Source organism: Erpetoichthys calabaricus, chromosome 16 (genome assembly GCF_900747795.2).
Source record: "Erpetoichthys calabaricus chromosome 16, fErpCal1.3, whole genome shotgun sequence".
NCBI lineage: Eukaryota > Metazoa > Chordata > Cladistia > Polypteriformes > Polypteridae > Erpetoichthys > Erpetoichthys calabaricus.
This window is the reverse complement of record NC_041409.2, coordinates 31,940,799-31,961,116: the sequence shown is the minus strand read 5'-3', so window position 1 is coordinate 31,961,116 and position 20,318 is coordinate 31,940,799. Positions and strand designations below refer to the sequence as shown.

The window sequence follows — 20,318 nt, the reverse complement described above, 5'->3', positions numbered from 1 at the left end:
AAAAAGAAAAGAAAAAGAGAAGCGAGGCGGCAGTATGTCGCGAATAAATTACGGGGTACAGTGATGCCGATTGTCTCCTGTCTATTTAGCTATTTTTTAATGATTAGACATAAAACTTTTGCGTACCTGCTGGAGATCCATTTAAAGTGTTACACATACAAGTTTGTCAGTCCTTAGAAAACCACAATGTAATGCTGAGAGTGTGACGGCAAGCAAATACTCATACGGCACCAGAGTGTTCCAGGACACACACAGCCAACCAAAAGCAACTGTCTGTGACACATGCGACAATTGATTTTTTTTTTTTTAAACGTGATTTCTTAGTTGGCTGATTTTAAATCAAACTATTATATCTGATATCGAGGCATCAAATTCGTTCTGCTATGCTTACAGTAGACTTGTCAGATTTCTACTGGATACAGACCCATTTACTGGTGAAACCCCAGTCAGCTCTGCCACTGCTTTGGTAGAGAGTGCCCAAAGTTATGCAGGCATGATCTTTTCTGCTAAAGTATTTAAAAATACCTGAAAAATATAAGAGATCTCTTTTACTTTTCAGTGTTCTTGCTTCCATGACAACACTCGTTGAAAAGCTGGGACTGGATTGTGATGTACGTTTAGCCGTCACTGTTTGATCTGCTTCCATTTGGGTTATGCACTTCTCTTTTTCTTTTCATGCTTCTCAGTTTGTTTGTGCAGTCGTCACTTTGTTTGTATGCTGTTCAATTTGCATTTGTTGTTTTTGATTTGTCTTTGCGTAATCAATTTGTCTTTGCATTTTCTAATTTGTTTTTGCATATTAAAATTGTTTTTGTAGTTTCTGATTTGTTTTTGTGTTTCCAATTTTTTGTGTTTTCTCATTTGTTGTTGTGTTTCTAATTTGTGTTTTCTGACTTGTTTTTGCATATTCAATTTGTTTTTGCTCTTTCTGATTTGTGTTTTCAATTTATTTTTGTGTTTTCTGATTGGTTTTTGCACATTGCACTTCTGGGCCACCATACATTTGAGATTCAGTCAAACACTGGTGTGCTCAGAGATGACATTCTGCGCACCAATGTTGAATTCAAATGTGGTCCGTCTGATTGTGGCCCATGTGTGTTTACTTGTACGATTCTCCCCGTTCTCCTTTGCTTTCTCTGATCCTCAGGGTGTTTTCATTCACAGAATTGTCTGTCTGCTAAGTTTTTGTGTTTTACACTATACATGGTAAACCCTTAAAACATTGTGCGTGAAGAGCCCAAGAAGACAACGCCAACCATCGTGCCATGTTCAGAGTCACTAAAGTTACTTGTTTTGCCCATTGCAATGCTCGGTGAACACTAACTGATGCTGAAAACACTGATCTGCATGATTTACAGTTTCATGTGACATGTGATGTGTTAGACCAGTGGTGGCGAACCTATGGCACGCATGCCAGAGGGGGCACTCAGAGCCCTCTCTGTGGGCACCTGCACTGTCGCCCCCACACAGAGTTCATTACTAGAAAGCCAGAGGGACGCGGGGCCGGGGTGCTCCCCTCCCATCTCCACGTGCGCCTGAGGACATTTCTCACATCACCCGCCCCTCTGCCCAGCAGCCCAATGGGAGCACTTCCTCCCTCCCGTCTGGGGTAAGGTGGGCGGCTCACATGCGGCATGAGGGTACAGTGCGGACGGCAGCCTGTTGAGTCTGTGGTGAAGGTGATTCCCGTGGTGGGGTTGGAGAGGAGCTAGGTTGGAGGGGATGTGGTATAGCAGGTCCACAGCTCAAAATTGAAAAGGCCAGTTTTAATAGATAACAGCCGCACTCGCGGCTTAGAGGTGGGGTGTGGTAGTGTGGCCGGAGTGGTTCTCGGGAGCTTCATGATGTGGGCGGTCCTCTCTTAAGTGCACAGGTGAGGAGTCGTCCGCATCTGTAATTGTTGCTGGGAGTTGCTAATCGCCACACCTGATCCACGTCCCCGTAATATATAATAGAAGCGCGAGGCGGATGGAAAGGGGAAAAAAATGAGAGAGAACAGGAACGAAGGTTAATGGGGAAGACCAGCGTGAAACACTTAAGAAGATAGAAAGGATGACAAAGGACAGCACAGTTAATTCTGGAAATGAAATCCTTAAAGTGTGGAATTCTCTGCCAAATACATTTTGGTCAATAAAAGCACTTGGGATTGCTTTCCTTACTTTGTTTGGATCATCTTATGCTTGTGAGCAGCTGTTTTCAGCTTTGAATTATTTCAAATCTGACACCAGAAACAGACTAACAGATGACCTGAGTGCTGCATGTGTTGTTCTCAAACTTACAAAGTATGAGCCAAGGTTAGACAAATTATCAGCATGCATACAACAGCAAAAATCATATTAATTGTTCAAAAGCATGCCAAATGCAAACTTTTACCTTTCAATAATAAGTTGTTTGTATCATTGAAAGCTCTGTTATTGTGTTTTTCTTTTAAGGCAAAAGATGTTAATGTATGAGTTGTTTTTTCTAAACTAAAACCTCAGTATTCAGGTTAAATTGCCATGTTGGCACTGCCATAAATAAGTGGGTTTTGGGTTGCAGTTTGGGCACTCGGTCTCTAAAAGGTTCGCCATCACTGGGCTAGACAGTAGAATATATTTGATGGTGATGGCAGGTAATACTTAAAAAAAAATGTCAATTTGATATATCACACATTGTGACAATATGTGTAAATACTATATTTTTGCCATATTAATTCTCACTGCTACTTGTAAAAAGTTTTACAGAAGTTTGGATTTTGAATACTGTAAGGTGAAGGAATTTGTGGGGGAGAGGGCTGCAGTATAGGCAGCTGCCTAAGGAATGTTTGTCTGGCAAAGAAACTAGGGATGTTAAAATACAAGATATTTGGTAAATGTTTTGCATAACAAATCAAAAATGTGTAAATGTTTACACGGAAATCTGTACTTAATGTGAGATTACAGCAACTCAAAAGAACAGAGCTATGTTCAAAAAAGAACTAAGTGCAAACCACGTCTTTAAAACTTGGCATAGAAGGTGTGTTGGCTAAGTGGAGACACTCATGCCAGTGTTCACTGGCGAGTCTGCGGAGTTATACAAGGTTTTTTTTTTTTGGTTATATTCATAGTTGAGAAAGCGGATGTTGAAACGTGGCGAGATGGGTCAGTTTCTGCCGGAAGGGAATAAAATAACAAAACAATTTTTGTCCATAAAGTATCAGGGTGGCAATGAGCTTCCATTACTATAAGTATCTCTTAGAGGTCAATCAACTCATTGGAGACTATAAGGATTTCTTGGAGGTCAATCAGCTCATTGGAGTGCAGCAGCATTGATCCACTGACAGACGTTCTGTGCTTCCGTGGAGAATTCTGTGCTGCAAATGAACATTAAAGCTCATTTTCCCCAGGCTGAATTCTTAAAAAAGGTTCTTTGCAATTTTCTATCGGTCCCTCCTGGAAGTCAGTGTAATTTTAATGGCGATGGGTTCTTTTTATCGTGTCAAATGTTTTGGGAAGTGAAGCAGGCCCTTCTGTATGTCACATTTAAATACCTTCAGTCTTCTCTGGAAAGAACACACTGCTGACATGAAGTTACATATTGTGTTGTTTCTGCCCTGGAGCTTGACATTTAGGTTACTAAGGTGGAATATTATATCAGACAAAAATACAACGACTTCCAATTTATTTTTATCCTGCATGAATTCCATAAACTGTTAAGCTTTTGCACTCTTTTGTTCAGACGGAAGAATTTGCAGTTCTTCCTGAATGAATCAAAAGTTCTAGTACCCTTTTTTCTTCTGAGGACCCCAATAATTTTTGGAGGAGGATCTCATCAAATGCTGCACTAACGTCTGTCAGGAATGTGCATAACAAACAAAGCCACAGTGCATATAAGAAAACCTATTCCTACCTTGAGAAATCTAGTGCCAGGAATACGCAATAAATAATTGTTTTCAGGAACATGCACCCCGAAAACATGGAAGGCATGTTTTCCTATATCAAACCTTTTGCTGCTTCAAAGTGGACATATTCAGTAAGTTTTTAGGCTTTAATCAGGTGGCGCTTCGTGCCCTGTAGCCTCCATTATAAAGCGCCACTGCAGGCAAGATGTTTTTTAAAATTATAGAAAATGCTTAACTTTAGAACACAATTTTGTGTGGCAGATGCATATATAAGAAATGTTAGACTTAAGAAAACACCAAACATATCCTTTAAGGGAGGACTACATATAGAAATACTGATGGTTTCCACATGGAGAAATAACACAGTCCCCAAATCTCATAGAGAGTAAATACACAAAATGAGGGGAACCATAAGTAAGGGGAAAAAATTGCTCAAATACATACAAAAAATAGAGAGGACACAAGGATCCAGAAAAGAATGCAGAGGTCACATTAAGTCATGAAAGTGAACATGAAAGTGTAGTTTCACCTTAGTCTATAAAAGAAAACCAAACAACTATAACAACACGAAAAGGCTGTTGGGTGCTTACAGTTGGGAAGCCGCCACTGTGTCTCCACTGCAGTAGGAACAAAGAGAGACACATTGCTAAGGACACAAACCCTCCAGTTTTAAATGCAACACTTTAAAATCTCACATAATTTTGTTTTACAAAAACAATAATATTGAACAAAAATACTGCTCTGTGTGCCACCAGCCCAAAAACACCCCTGTAAGCAGAGAAGGAGCCTCAGTTTCAAGTAACACCATCAATGCTTACAATGGATAAAGCAGCCAAATCACTGACATCAACAACCATTATTTATGATAAACACTGCTTATTGGACTCACCACATCATGTGCTGAGTTTCAAGAAAGCTGATACTTGTTTTTTTAGCGTGCCCATACTACACACTCCAGTATCTCAAATGCTTTCTCTCTACTTAGTTTGTTCACTACTTGACTATAGCCTTGCTGTTGCTTTCATGCCCATGTTTTACAAGGTGCAACTGTCAGTGCAGGAACATCTTATTTATAAGTTCTGGTCATGCAGATCATTGCAGCACTCAAAAGGAGGAGGACCAAAGAGAAAGGGTTCCAAAACCTGCTTTACCTGGGTCTGTCAGAGGTCTCTTTGTTGTAACACTTGATTTGATTCAGTTGTGCAAATTTGATTGATAGAGTCGACCTGCAATTTGACAAGGAGGCTATGTTGAAATCTTGTTTTCTCTGTCTTGTGAATGGGGGTATGAGGGGACAGGGCTTAGGTGCTAACCTTTGTTTTTTCTTAAGGGTTTCCAACTTGAAATCATCTAAAAAAGCATAAGTAGGCCATGGCACTGACAATTAACAAAAGTGCAAAGTCCAAGCCCCCACCTCGGGTTATTAAATCCAAGGAGATGGGGCACATTCCTCTACTGAAGTTGGTGGCAGGATTCCAGCTGTTGAGCCACCTGTAGTCTGCTATCCATTTATGCAAGTCCAATCCTTTTCACTTCATTTTGAAAAATGCACCTTACTGATATGTGAAAGTGACTGAACAACTGGGGCAAAGAAATCTAATCATCTGACTGTCAGCTGTCCTAGGAGATGGCCACAATAAGAATGATAAAACAAATAGCTTAAGGAGACAAGTCAACTAAAACATGGAAGCAAAATGCTGAAAGTGCTATCTATGCACTATTAACCCACACCCTGATCTTTCAGACCAAACACAATTTCTTCCTGAAGCAGACATTTAGTGACCACTGATTAAGAAAGGCTACCTAACTCCTCGCCTCATCTCTGGATACCTCAGAATACATTGGCGTGGTTTTCTGCGTTGCCACAGTGGAAGGAAACATACCTGGTATGGGAACTCACGTCACTCAGGCTGTACATGCTGCTCTCTCGTGGCAGTGGGTAGGTTGAGTGGCTCACAGGGTGGCTTTCTGATGTAGTAGGTGTAACTGGTGACTCCGCAGATGGTGGAGAACGCTCGTGTCCACCATGTACTCCTTCTATGGAGCTTTGCCAGTGTGGGCTGCCTTTCTCTTTGCCACCTACAGCTAGAAGGGAAGCAGTGCTACCATGACTTGCACCATAGGAAGTGGTATCGATGCCACTGTCTGCAGAGGCCCCTTGCAAGTATCCTCCAAAGCCGTTGAGCTCCGTATCTGGCCGTTCCCCAGCGCCAGCCCCCATCTCATACCATTTCTCTTCACTGTGTATGCTAGAGGCATTGCTGGAAAGTGTGTTGCTGCTCGAGTGGCTGGAATAAGGTGCATCCATCTACAAAAATGTAATAGCATACAGGTGATTGATCTATGAGGAAATCTATGACCAAAATCTCACTTAGTAAATATTCAAGCCTATAGTGGTTCTCTAAAGCCTCGTTAGGGATTTTTAAAATTGAATAATGATTATTCAAACTAAAACACACAAGCAGCCTATCGATCCCCACTGTCCATGTCTTAATGTTTTCCACATACCTGACCATGTTTATTAGGAGACAAGTGAATGACATGGTCCTGCCTCTGGATGCGCTGACCACTTGGACTGTCTCTGTAGGGTGGTGGACCTTTACAGCCAGCTGGGATATGGCCTGAGGGCTCTGAAACACAAAAGCTGTTCCTTAATAATTTTGTTCCTACATTAATGTACATCATTTTAGTTCATTCATTCTTTATACAGTACCAGTCCTACCAGAAGGCTACAATAATTTCACACTAACTACAAGACAGCAAAGTCACTTACCGTATGTTTTATCTTGCATACTGAGTAAGTGAGCACGTGATTCATTCATGCAGGCAAGCAAATTCAGATCTCCAATAATACCTTACTGCATGACTAGGGCCCTATGATTTCCGCAATGTGGAAAATGCGGACGAAATCACGGAATTAACCCATTAAAAACAGATTTTACATTAAAAAACGGAAACGTGCAGAATTTTGAGACTGAACGGGTGATTGTTACAAAACTTCCCAATAAATTAAATGACTGAATAATCTGTAGTTCTATCATTCAGACACTATTTTCTAGTTTTTATTTTTCAAGTGAATGCAATTCTTTGTACAAATTCAGTCGTGTGTCTGTCTGTTAGAGTTAGACCTCTTATATCTTTGAAAGATGCCGAGAAATTAGTTCACGCGTTTGTTTTCAGTCGACTAGATTACTGCATCGCAATCCTCTCAGGACTACCCAAAAAAGACATAAATCGTTTGCAACTCGTGCAGAATGCAGCTGCTAGAATCCTAACTAGGAAAAGAAAATCTGAGCATATTTCTCCAGTTTTGATGTCACTACACTGGTTACCTGTGTCATTCAGAATTGACTTTAAAATTCTGCTTATGGTTTATAAAGCCTTAAATAATCTCACTCCATTTTATATATCGGAATGTCTGACATCTTATATTCCAAATCGTAACCTTAGATCTTCAAATGAGTGTCTCCTTAGAATTCCAAGAGCTAAACTTAAAAGAAGTGGTGAGGCGGCCTTCTGCTGTTATGCACCTACAATCTGGAATAGCTTGCCAATAGGAATTCGCCAGGCTAATACAGTGGAGCATTTTAAAACACTGCTAAAAACATATTATTTTAACATGGCCTTCTCATAACTTCACTTTAATCCTGATACTCTGTATATCCAATTCATTATAATAACTATTCATGGTGGCTCTAAAATCTGTACTAACCCCTACTCTCCCTTCTGTTTCTTTTTCCGGTTTCTTTGTGGTGGCGGCTTGCGCCACCACCATCTACTCAAAACATCGTGATGTTCCAACATTGATGGATTAAAAGCCAGAAGTCTGCATGACCATCAACATCAAGTCCTTTCGTGAGAACCTTAAATACAAAGAGAACTGTTCATTTTTGTTAGGTAGAATGCCCAGAGGGGACTGGGCGGCCTCGTGGCCTGGGACCCCTGCGGATTTTATTTTTTTCTCCAGCCGTCTGGAGTTTTTTTTGTTTTTTTCTGTCCTCCCTGGCCATCGGACCTTACTCTTATTCTATGTTAACTAATGTCCTATTTTAATTTCTTACTTTGTCTTTTATTTTTTATTTTCTTCATTATGTAAAGCACTTTGAGCTACTTTTTTGTATGAAAATGTGCTATATAAATAAATGTTGTTGTTGTCTATGTGCATGTTTCCTGAATGTTTTCTTGTTCTCGTTAAAGGCACGCTAATTAGGTCGCTGCATGAGTCAGAAATTTCGAAGTGAGCAGTATCAGATACCCTAACTACGTTGGAAAATCTAAGAAACACAAGGTTAACTGCAAAATTGAGGGCACAACAATATCCCAGTGATTTTTACAAATCTGCACACCAGCTCTTCAACAGGTACTGAAGACTTTTTGGCAGATGTTATCTTTATGAAGAGCTGCAACTTGTCCACCTTTTCACAGACAGCACTTCAGTCCCTTCACAACAACCAGCTGAATCTTACTGACATTTTAGCAGTGGTTACAGACAATGCATCACACTGTCTGAAAGCAGACCAGGAAGTTTTAAAAGGGGTTATGCCTAACAGTGTACATTCAACCTGCTTGTGTCATGTCATCAGTTTGGTGGGAGAGACCTGGCAGCACTATAAATACTTTAGTGAGGCTGCATTACTAGTGATGTGGGTAAAGTCTGCCTTCTTCAAGCAGCCTGTCAAGAACCCCCTGAGGCAGGAAACACCAAGAACCCCCTGAGGCAGGAAACACCAAGAACCCCCCGAGGCAGGAAACACCAGGTCAAATAGCTGCTTTGAATCAGTAGGGTACCACGCTGAACATATGTACCTCTAAAAAAAGTTCTTTCTAGCCGAGAATACATCAGCTCAGGCTGTAACAAATCTCCTAGACCCTAAAAGTGAAGTTAACCTTCATCTCAGAGGGATGCATCAAACTAGTAACATCTCTCACAATTCTGGAGGGCACTCACTGTCCTACTGCAGTCTTAGCATACAGCATTGTGGAGGATCTGGGCTCCTACCTGATGAATGGCACTGCAAAATAAGGTTCAGTTGTGCTAGTGTGTGGTTTCATTAAAAGGAGCATAAAGTGCGTGCCATTTCGTTGTTGTTTGTTTTGCTGTAGCTATCACTACTTTCTTACAGTAAAAAAAAAAAAAAAAAAAAGAATCAAGGAAAAATAAAACAGTGAAAATAAAAAATAAAAAACAGAATTTGTGAAAAAATAAAACAGGATTCCATAGGGCCTTACATGACCCCAAATAAATGAGTCCTAGGATTTCACACAGATGGGCAGTTGTCTGGTAAAATTGGGTTTCCACACCACATACTAGTAGTAAAAGTGCTTTAGAAGGGTGTTGACCAGGACCTAATTTAAATTATCATGACTTAATTATCACTGCTGGTTGAGAACGAAATAATAAACTGACTTGGTCATTATGGTGTGTGACAAAACAGCTCCTTAAAACACACTCCTCAAACTTTGCCTGCAGGTAAATGAAAGCACTAGTGCTGGCATTAAAGCAGTCTTTTAGATTTTTTGTTTGGGCTTGACAAGAGAATGAATTCTTAGCTGCTGTTAATTATAGTTCACCATCATTTCAAGCTTACACATCTGCCAATGTACTAAGTATGCAATAACAAGTTTATTCTCTTAAAAAAAAAACACACACACACATTGGTCAGACATATAATCACCTGATTCATAATAACTCAAGTTGAAAAAATGAATGGGTGGACACAACATAGTAAACACAAAGTCTGCACATAAAAATTTTATTTTATTTTTACTACAAATATAATTTTTGAATCTATTGACTCCTCTGTCTCACTTTCTGCCTGTGAATCAACATCTGTGCCAATCTGCACGAACATGCTTCACAGAACAGGTGAGACATAAATGAGAAGTGTAATGTGCCAAGAACAAAGCTGAATGTGGTTCTTGATACTATCCAGTAAAAGCCCCATTATTTGGCAGTAGCAGCTGCTCTGCATTGTAATAAAATGCATTATTATTATTATTATTATTGTGTCTTTAAGCCATACAGTTGGTAAATTATCTGCAACTGCTCCTCCAGGGAAGCAATGACCCACAGAATTTATGGAGTGGGCTGTAGTTGACATCCCCTAATGATCCACTCTTGCTATGTTGGAGGCAGGGATGGGTGCTGATGCCACTTTGTATTCTGGAAAGATAGCAGCCTTATGAAGCTTGCCATTGTCTTGTTAGAAAACAACTCTAAGCAGTCTCACAACTTAGGTCTATTATGGGCAACAGAATCACCTTTATATATATATATATATATATATATACTAACAATCAGCAGTGATTAGGAATGTCACAAGAACTGATATTTTGGTACAATGTTGATGCCAAAATTCAGAAAATGTAACAATACTATGTTTGTGGATAGTATCAGTCGTATCGGATGAAAGTTGACACTGCACTTATATACATAACTGCAAACAGATGAATTACTCTGGAAGGCACAATAATTCATGAGAAAAATAGGAGTAAAAATTAGTTATAAAAATGTCTCACAGGATTGATAAAACAGTGCTGCGTTAACACATATCAAAAAGAAAAACATAAGTCAAGTCTGGAAATACTTTGTGCTCAAGGCAGGGAAATTTCAGCACACGATTGAGGGAATCGTGTTCATTATTTAAAAAAAAAAAAAAAGACACATACACACCCCGGCATTTGTTACGGAGTTATATCAGAAACACATTTGTGAGTACTTTGAGAGTACAAAGATGTGACTGAACTTGTCGCATCACTAATATGTAGGAGGAGATGACCTGATGCCAGTATTAACTGCTTTTCAATGCACTGTCTACATGGTCCCTGACTGGAGGCTTTGCAGTCATTCTCCACAATTATGCATGTAGGACTGTGGGATGTGGGAGGAAACTGCACACTGCCAGTGCAAACAACAGTTGTAGCAAGAAAAAAATCAAGACAAGTTTCAAACAAAGAAGCCATTTGGCTTGACTACACTGGTGATGACATCAGCTGTTCCATTTGTTAATGCCTAAATTAAATTTGTTTAGTGTTTCAATTCTTTGAAAAGTACATCTCCCTGTTACCATTTGTGAAAGTGTTCATTTGATATTTTTATATTAATTTTTACTATAACATGTGTTCAACATTTCTTGCCTCGCATTTTGTGTCATCCTACATTTACCCAGATCGTTGTAGACACGGAACACACATGAAATGCATTTATTCTAAATAACAATATTATTTACAGTTCAAGGGACCTCACACCCAGATAAGCAGACTGGGAGAACTTCAGCTGCATTGGTGGTGGTGGTGGTGGGATTTTTGGGGGGAGGTGGGTGTGGGAGGGGTTTTGTTGAGGGTTTAGAATTGGTTGTAGGGGAGGGGTGATGGGAGAGCAGGATGTTTGTGCTGACTGAAACATTTGCAAAACAAATAATAATTATAATAATACATTTTATTTATATAGCGCCTTTCCCATGCTCAAGGCACTTACAGAATATAATAAAGAACGGCAGAATATACAGTATATAGCATTGTACAAACCAGATAAATAAATAAAGAAGATTAAGACAGTAAATTCTGAAAAAAAAAACAAAAAAAAACAGACAACATAATTGATGGTCTCGCACACACATACAGGTTACATTGGCATCTTGACAGAGAAGTAAACTGAGAGAAAGGTAATAAAGTCAAGTAGAGCTAAAAGACAAACTGAACAGATGAGTTTTGAGTTGTTTTTTAAAAGAATTCATGGAGTCAGCTGACCTGATTAATTTTGGTAGGTCATTCCAGAGTCTGGGTGCTATACAGCTGAAGGCCCTGTCACCCATAGAGTGTAGATTAGTGAGGGGCACAACAAGATTACCAGAATCAGAGGACCTTAGTGGGCGGGCAGGCACATAGTGATGGAGGAGGTCACTGATGTAGTTTGGTGCGAGGTTATTTAAAGCTTTGTAGGTTATTAGTAGGATTTTATATTCGATTCTGTAGGACACAGGGAGCCAGTGGAGACGGAGCAGGATGGGTGTGATGTGCCCGCTGCTGCTGGTTCGAGTAAGGTGCGAAGAGGTGCGAAGGAATTTAAGGTGGCCCAGGATTACGACTTTTTGCGTAGGCTTCAGGGATTCTACTTCCCATTCCTTTTTTTCTTGTTGTTCTGAAGTTGAACATAAGCACTGTGATTTTAAAGTCCTTCTCACAGTGTCCATGGCTGCTGAAGTGAGTCTAATAGGAACATCCCTATTGCTATGCTTAGTATGGAACCTGTGTGAATTCATTCTTTGGTGGAGTATTTGTCCAGGTTCTCCCACAAAGAATACGGTGTTGGGACATTTCATACAAAGAAGTAGATACACCACATTAGGTGATCTGCAGGAAAATGGTGTCTTTATGCAATGTTCCTGTCAGCAGTGTGGTATAACTGCATGATCTGTATTATAAATGTAAGCACATGTTTTACATCTTTTATGTTGGCAGGGAGTTGTACAATTATCTGTTGGTTCACTCAGGGAGTTTCAGACAATTAGTTGCTGCAAGTTTGGTGGTTGTCTGTATACTAGGAAGGGGGGATCTGGGAATACATCTTTCAGCATTTAATCATTATTTAATATTTGCTGGAGTTCTTTTATAATTTTTTGAATTGCTTCAAGATGTGGGTTGTAGGTGATGTGTTGTCTTTGTTTTTATATTCCAGAAGGTTGTCTCTGGGTACGGCAGCAGCTCTTCTTGTTTGTTGTTTTTGAAGTACAGTAATCCCTCACTTATCGCGGGAGATAGGTTCCAAGGCCGACCGCGATAACTGAATTTCCGCGAAGTAGGGACACCATATTTATTTAATTATTTAACGTGTATTTGGACGTTTTTAAATCCTCCCTGTATTGTTTACAACCCACCCTTTACTCTATTAATAACAGGGACAACTGCTAAGCAGTATGAAATCGGTAGATAAGTTTACACTTACTGTATAGCGAAGTACACGTAGCTATATATGACGTGATGATGTTGATGAATATGCTGCGCAGTAAAAATGATGACGATGAAGGTGATAATCCCCTGAATGCAGTAGCACGAGCACGTTAATGCTGAATGAGTGAGATGAGACTTCCTGGTTAATGCAGCACTCCGTCGCTGAGCCAATCAGCAGCACACAGGAACTTAACTGCGTGCTCTGATTGGGTAGCTTCTCAGCCATCCGCCAATAGCATCTCTTGTATGAAATCAACTGGGCAAACCAACTGAGGAAGCAAATACCAGAAGTAAAAAGACCCATTGTCCGCAGAAACCCGCAAAGCAGCGAAAAATCCGCATTATATATTTAGATATGCTTACATATAAAATCCGCGAAGTCGTGAATCCGCGAAAAGTGAACCGCGAAGTAGCGAGGGATTACTGTATACTATTGTATAATGAAGCAACTGGAGTTGTTTATCCTGGTCTGATGGGTCAGAGCAAATACGATTGTAACATACTGCTTGGATGACAATGATGGAGTGCCTTATATGTTAGGGTGGAAGCTATCACTTCTCCATATGTCTGACTGTGTGTTGATTTGTGAAAAACAGAAGTTATAAGGGTGTTATCTTTAATTTGAACGGTGCTGAAGGAACCTGCCTTCTGGTTTTAAGTAATTAAGCTTCAGCTTTATGTTGGGGAGGAAAGAATTATATTCGTTATAAAAACGGAGGAGGTCCTTTTCACTGGCAATCCAGATTATGAAGATGTCATCTATGTAACAGAGATACAGTTCAACATTAGTTTTAAGATGCGTGTTGACATGAAATCCTCCTCCAATTTTGCCTTAACCAGGTTTGCCTTATGATGTGTGAACCAACAGCCCATTGCAGTCCCCAAGTCCTGTCCAAATGAGAATAAATTATATGTGTCAGGGTAAATTTTATCATTTGTATAACTGATGTATAATGATCTATAAATGATGTTGTTTTAGGTATGTTTCACATGCCAATATGCCATCATCATGGGCTATGTTTGTGTAAACCTCCTCAACATTCATTGTGGCCAGTAAGGTTCCCTTGGGTAAGTGGAAATCAGTAGTGTCTTGGATGAAGCTGGTTGTATTGTTTGGCGAGGGGTTTAAGCATGTGCTCCACCCATCCTGAGACATTTTCTGTAAGTGAACCAACTCCTGAGATTATAGGCCTTCCTGGGTTGCCTTCTTTGTGGATCTAAGGAAGCATGTAGAAGTAACCCATTTTGTGGTTCTCAGGGATTAAACTGTTTACATGATCCCTGATGTCAAGAGGAAAGCCACTTACTAGCTTTTAAATTCCTTCTTGTAGAGATCTGTGGGGTCTTCCTGTAGTTTGTAATAATGTGTATTATTGGAAAATTGTGCCTTTGTGCCTCCTGTGTATAGTCAGCTGTGTTCATGATAACTAAGGCATCTCCTTTGTCTGCAGGTTTAATACAAATCTCTATATTTTCCTTTAGTGAATGTATGGCTCTCCACTCATGAATAGTGATGTTTTGCATCTGATTTTGCTGTCAGTTTAGGATCCCTGTTTTGACTGTGTGACTGTATAATAAGCCCAAGGTGGAGTTTCTGCCAGGTTCTGGTGTCCATGTAGATTTATTAGTGGGGTTATTGTATCAGCTTGGTGTTGGTCCTGTGTGTCGCTGTTTTCTTTATTGTGGAAAAATTCTTTAAGTCTGAATTTTCTGAAGAACTCTCCCATATCACAGCAGAGTCTGACTTTGTCAATGGGCTTTGCAGGGCAGAATGAGAGTCCCTTTGTAAGTACTGAAATCTCTTCTTCATTTGGTGTGTATGAGGAGAGATTAACAATACAGATCTGTTGCTCTTTGGTTTTTCCTATTAAGTGTTCAACTTTCTCTTGTTGTCTTTGCAGCTTTTTCTTTTTGTTGACAATGAGGACTTCCTGGAGTCTTTTGTAGTTAGATGATGCTCCTTTACGATCTTGGATCTCTCCTTGTGTGTTCTTTTAAATTTTATAGAAAATTATGATTACATGGTTTCTTAGCCTTTCAGATGTACTAGTAGAAAGTTGCTCCGCAGACCGAGTATTATAATTGTGTATGGTTGAACTCCTTATCAAGATGTCTTCTGAATAAGATTTTCCTTTTTTGCATTTTGTTACGAAAAAGATGTCACTGTCCATGTGTGCCAGTTTCTTCCACCAGGTCTTCAATTCCATGTAATGGTGGTACATTTCGGTGTCTTGTATAGCTGTAGCAATAGTAGGGTGTTGTACTGTGTTAGCCATTATGGACGCAAAGAGAAGCAAAATGACACCTTTTATTAGCTAACTAAAAACACTGTAATATGCAATGTGTTTCGATATTGAATGCACAAATTCTGGTTTCATAACATCCCGAGCAGAGACTGTCTATCACCGGTGAGAAAACTTTTTTTTATTTATTTTTTTTTAACAAGCAGCACACTGCCACATCAAGTATTGCCTGGATTTGTCATCAGGCCTATGCGAGAAGTGGAGTTCAGTGCTGAACATCTTCCATTGCCGGTCTTTGGGAAACAAGCTTTGATACTACTCCAGAAAAAATTGGCTGTCGCAACAGGTCCACAGCAGACTTTATTATGGATGCTGTGAAGTTTTGTGTGTTTTATTTCCATAACCTAAGGCATCATCACCTCTAAACGCCAGCATGTTCCAAAAAGAGTTCTCTAAATGCACCAAGCAGGATAACCAAGGCACAGAGGTTCCAAAAAAGGGACAGATGGAATGGTTACAAGAGACAGACACCCAATATGTTAAAGACAAAGAACAAAAACAAAACAGCAAAATTAAATTGAAAATGTCAATACAAAAGGCCTAATTTTCCTTTAACTGACACTCCTTTTGTTTTTTTGTTTGGACTTTTATATAATATTTAGACATAGTAATTCAGTACACCACCATCTTATACACTGTAGGTGGTAAGATGACTTTCTATATCACAAGATTCCTGAATAATATGACTGCATAATAGCAGCCTTAAACAATATGGAAACGGCCATACAAGATTTCACAAAATAGCGATGCCATTTGCCATATTTTCCCATTTTCTAAAATGGCAAAAAAGACATCTTCTGCAGGATATCAAACAATACTGAATGAAATTCGAAGATTCCTTCGAGAGGACAGTGCTGATTCATGGCAGCTACATCTCTGTATTTATCGCAAGTATCAACAAAGGTGCTGTGATGAACTATGTGATCTACTGCTTATTCAGTGATGTTCTCTCTGCAGATTGCCCAAAATGGGCTTGACAGGCATGGCAGCCTACCTACAAGTACCATTAGCAGTATCCATGTGGCCAAAATATGTCACTATATGTTGGGAAACTCCCAGCACTGAACTGTGGATAACTGCATTGTTTGGGCCTTTCTGGTGCACCCTATCAGCAGAAAAACCATATTGCGTTCATTAAGGGCCATCACGTTTTTAAGGTGATCCCAATGTGTGCCTTCTAATGACAGTCATGGTCAAAATAGCCATGATTCTGGGTAAAACTAATTATTTTGTCACAAAATGTAAAGTATATCACAATGAGCTACACCAAATCATTTCCTATAAAACAATGCATTACAAAATGAGAAAATTCCAGATGTGCACATGCAAGTAGGAGTGCTTATGCAGTGGAATGTCTTTCTGGATAATATTCTCTGTCCTTAAATTGCATTTACCCCATCACTGAAGTGGTATTAAATTGTATTTTATCAATCCATTTCATTTCCATTACAAGATGACAGGGAGCTTGGCCTCCTTACACTCACATATGTGTAATACTCACTCATAGTCCTACTGGTATATTTCAGAGCCTCCCATTAATCTAGCGTGCACATCTCTGAGATTTGAGAGGAAAGTAGAGTCTGACATTGACTGGTCTGGAAATTGAGCAATGGTCTCTGGTGATAACCAATTCATCAAAATTAACTAAAAGCTTTCAGGGATATTTCATGCTAGACACACATATATAATGTAAATCAGCTTTCCATTCCACTAACAATAGAGGCAAGCAGGAGTCCAGAATGCATACTGACACAAAGTAATTGTATGCTTTACAGAACAGTACATTTTACAGCTCTAGCCACATCACTTTGACAGCCAGCTTCCAGATCAGCAGATTTACAGTACATTGGTATTAATGAAAAAATATAATAGCACAGAAAAAGGCAAGTTAATTGCAGAGCTTACTGTTTCAAGGTATACTGTGAATAAATGACTGCACATAAGGAAGTATCAGTTCTTTTGAGAATGGGCTTGATGGAGCATCTGCTCTGGACTATTTTGTTAAATCTGGAGGAGTACAGTCAAATCTAACAATGACTCAAGGCATGTCACTGAAAAACACACTGTTAGCATAGAAATTGTTGGCATGACTGTGGACGTTGCTTCCACGATGACTCACGCCTGACTTTTATGTGAGGCTATTCATAGATTACCATGACTCAAATATTGTGATTACAGATCAAAAAAAAACCAGATGGCACGGGAAATAAATTACTTAAAAAGTGATAAGCAGGTTCATAGCAACTGGATGGCCCTACAGGATGGATGTGTCCAGTGCCTCCAATGTGCAAACAGTGCCAGACTGCTTGTTTAGACATGCGCTTGAAATATGATGGCACTTGTTTCATTCTTTCACCAAAAGAAGACCAGGATAATGTTCCCCCCTTAGCAACTCCAAATGTCTTTGCATTCTGAGGCACAAGTACCTCTTAAATGGCCAAGGTCTTCTGTGCAGCTCTTCAGATAAAGGGAATATAGCCTGAATCATAACAGAAAGGCCAGCCTTAAAAACCAAAATAAAAACTGTGTCAACAAGTAAGCCATGTATAAACACACAATGCATTGGATTTTCAGGAAAGTGGGCAATGGCAACTGAAGACCACATTGGGTTCCACTTCTGTCAAATAAAAACGGGAATATGAGACCACAGTGGGGCATATAATAACCAAAACTAGATGAGTAAAGGTGGGAAAGCTTTCACCTGGGTCTAAAGAGTCTCAGCTTGAGCTACTACTACATGCAGGCGTTTAATCAGAATTTGGAATAACCACAATACATTCATGGATCAATCCTGCATTCTGTCAATGGCACAGGCTAGAGTACACATTTCATATCTGTAAAAGAAGATGGGTGTTGATGAAGCTTCAAAGATTTAACTTTTGATTGGTAGGATTTCCCTCCATTGCTTGAGATGGCAAAAAGTTTTGTGAGCTTTGTCGATACCCTCTTGAATTTGTGCTGGCCACTAAAAGGGTGGTCCTACACTGTAGTAGGTAAGTCAAGCTAAGTGGCATCTGATTGTGTGTATGTGTTCCCCACAGAGGTAACCTAATAAAATAACTCAGATACCTTAGGGTGGGGGAAGCCAAAGCCTACATTACAAATGGTCTAGATTATGTGGCGTTAATAACTATGGGCCAGACAAATGTCAGAAATACCTGCCAAGTTTCTTTCGCTACTTCCTCCACCGCTTCCATCTTCATTCCTCTGCCAGCTGGAAGCTGATTTGCCACTCATACCAAGGTCAGTAGCATTCTGCCGATCCATGGAGAGAGGAGAGTTTCGATTTGCTCCAAACCTGAAACATTAAATAAAGGAAAAGGACAGTTCTTTGTTAATTTCTCAATGTCAAGCTATAGCAGTGAACGAAACCTGCAGTGTATCACCTCCTGAAATGAACATGAGATGGAGAAGTCACTAAATGAAAAGAGGAAAAAAAAAAAAAAACTAAAAAAAAAAACCAAGTTAGGAAAAAAATCACATACAACTAATGGTGCAATTCATAAAGTTTTTATCATTTTTACCTTGAAGCGTTTTTGGAATTATAATTTTTTTTATTATGTATAATGTACTTTTTTTTTTTTTTTTAAACACTTTTCCCTGACTTATTATTCTCAGTTTGTTAAATCCCGTCAATATAAATTGTAATTATCTTTTCACTCTTAAAACGTTTAACCATTCAAAGCGTAGACTCAGCGCTGTGAACATTCAGACATTGAATAGAAGAGAACAAGTTAACATGATGTTAGGTTACGCATCATGATGTGTAGGGTACAAGTCAAGGAAGGTTATGCTTAAGTTATAAAAAACACAAGTGAGGCCTCACCTGGAGCACTGTGCACAGTGTTTGTCTCTATATTATAAAAAAGGGCACTACAACACTAGACAGAAAGTCCAGAGAACTAGGCAGCTATGGTGATTCTAGGTTCAAGACATACGGGCTATGAGGAGAGGTTGAAGCTTTTTAGTTTATGCAAATGAACATTAAGAGGGGACATGACTGAAGTGTTTAACATTCTAAAAGGAGTGAGTACAGTGGATCCTAGTTGTTACTTTAAAGAACACAGGTACATGGTTGGAAACTTTTGCATAAATGCCAGAAAGTTTGTCTTCACACAAAGAAACACAGACACATATTACCAAGCAGTGTGTTAGACAGCATGGCTTTAGGGGTCTTACAGTCTTGATTTGATCTTAGTTTGGATGATCTAAGTGAACAGGATGGACAAGCTTGTCGGACTGAATGGCCTGTTCTTGTCATAGCTTTTCTGATGATGTAATACAGTAGGCCTTGAAACCAGATATCTGGAACTGTATGGTGGCATCAGCAGCAGCTCTCGCGACTATGCCACACTCAGAATGTTTAAGTGAACTATAACGTACTTACACTATGTAATGGATCTTTGTGTATGTGCAGTATGGAAACAATGATACATTCATGTAATATTCCTCAAAAAGGAAATTTCAAGTAAAATGTCCTTCAAAGTGGTCGATTTTGTAGAAAGTTGTAGAAAGCAATGCTTTCCAAATTAGCTGAGTTGTGACATAGCAGTGACCTTTAATTTATTCCAAAGTTATAAAATAAAACAATGATTAGGTCAAACAGAAATAGCATTTTTGGTCACATTATATTTGCAGTGATCAGATACATTTGTTTCATGTATTCACAAAAATGATTGGACTGCTAATATCTTTTTGTGTAGAACAAGTAGATTCTTCCAAAACACAGACTGAAAATTAATTTTGAAACAGTAATGATGGGAACATAAAAGCAAGCTGGGGGATAGTGGACCGAGGCGTGAAGGTCTTTGTTTAGGGGCAAGACACAAAAAAAGGATACTTTAAGGGAAATGAGAAAAAACAGATTTCAAACGTTATAACCTAAAGGTAGTGACGAGTCTAAAAATACTGTGCACTAAATACACTCGGTCACTGTGTTAGGTTAAATGACAATAATGAAAAACTAGCATACCGATTGTTGCTAATCGCCATATTAAATAGTCATGATATGATATTATAACGTGTCTCAATGTCATTGACCACATGGCCAGCAACCGACATAGTAACTATAAATTATATGACTGTACCCTTAAGAAAACCACACAAAATAGCATTGCTTATCAACAAAACTGTAATCAAAATGACAGTACAACAAATAACATTAAAAACAAAACTATAGTAATAACACAGATAGGTGACCGAACAGA

At 39.2% G+C, this 20,318-nt stretch overlaps 1 protein-coding gene across 8 annotated transcripts in view; it reads right to left on the bottom strand.

The window, feature by feature from the left end:
- The window catches only part of sipa1l1 (signal-induced proliferation-associated 1 like 1), a 309,330-nt gene that overhangs the window by 60,632 nt on the left and 228,380 nt on the right, over window positions 1–20,318 (bottom strand). For 5 of the 8 annotated variants that reach the window (XM_051920056.1, XM_051920059.1, XM_051920058.1 and 2 more), the window contains 5 exons: window positions 18,270–18,409; window positions 6,368–6,489; window positions 5,743–6,167; window positions 5,011–5,085; window positions 4,450–4,476 (listed from right to left, as the gene is read on the bottom strand). In XM_051920056.1, the coding sequence (XP_051776016.1) occupies window positions 4,450–4,476; window positions 5,011–5,085; window positions 5,743–6,167; window positions 6,368–6,489; window positions 18,270–18,409 (789 nt within the window). The remainder of the gene's footprint in view (window positions 1–4,449; window positions 4,477–5,010; window positions 5,086–5,742; window positions 6,168–6,367; window positions 6,490–18,269; window positions 18,410–20,318) is intronic. The other 3 variants (XM_028822027.2, XM_028822028.2, XM_028822023.2) reach the window with 2 other exon arrangements.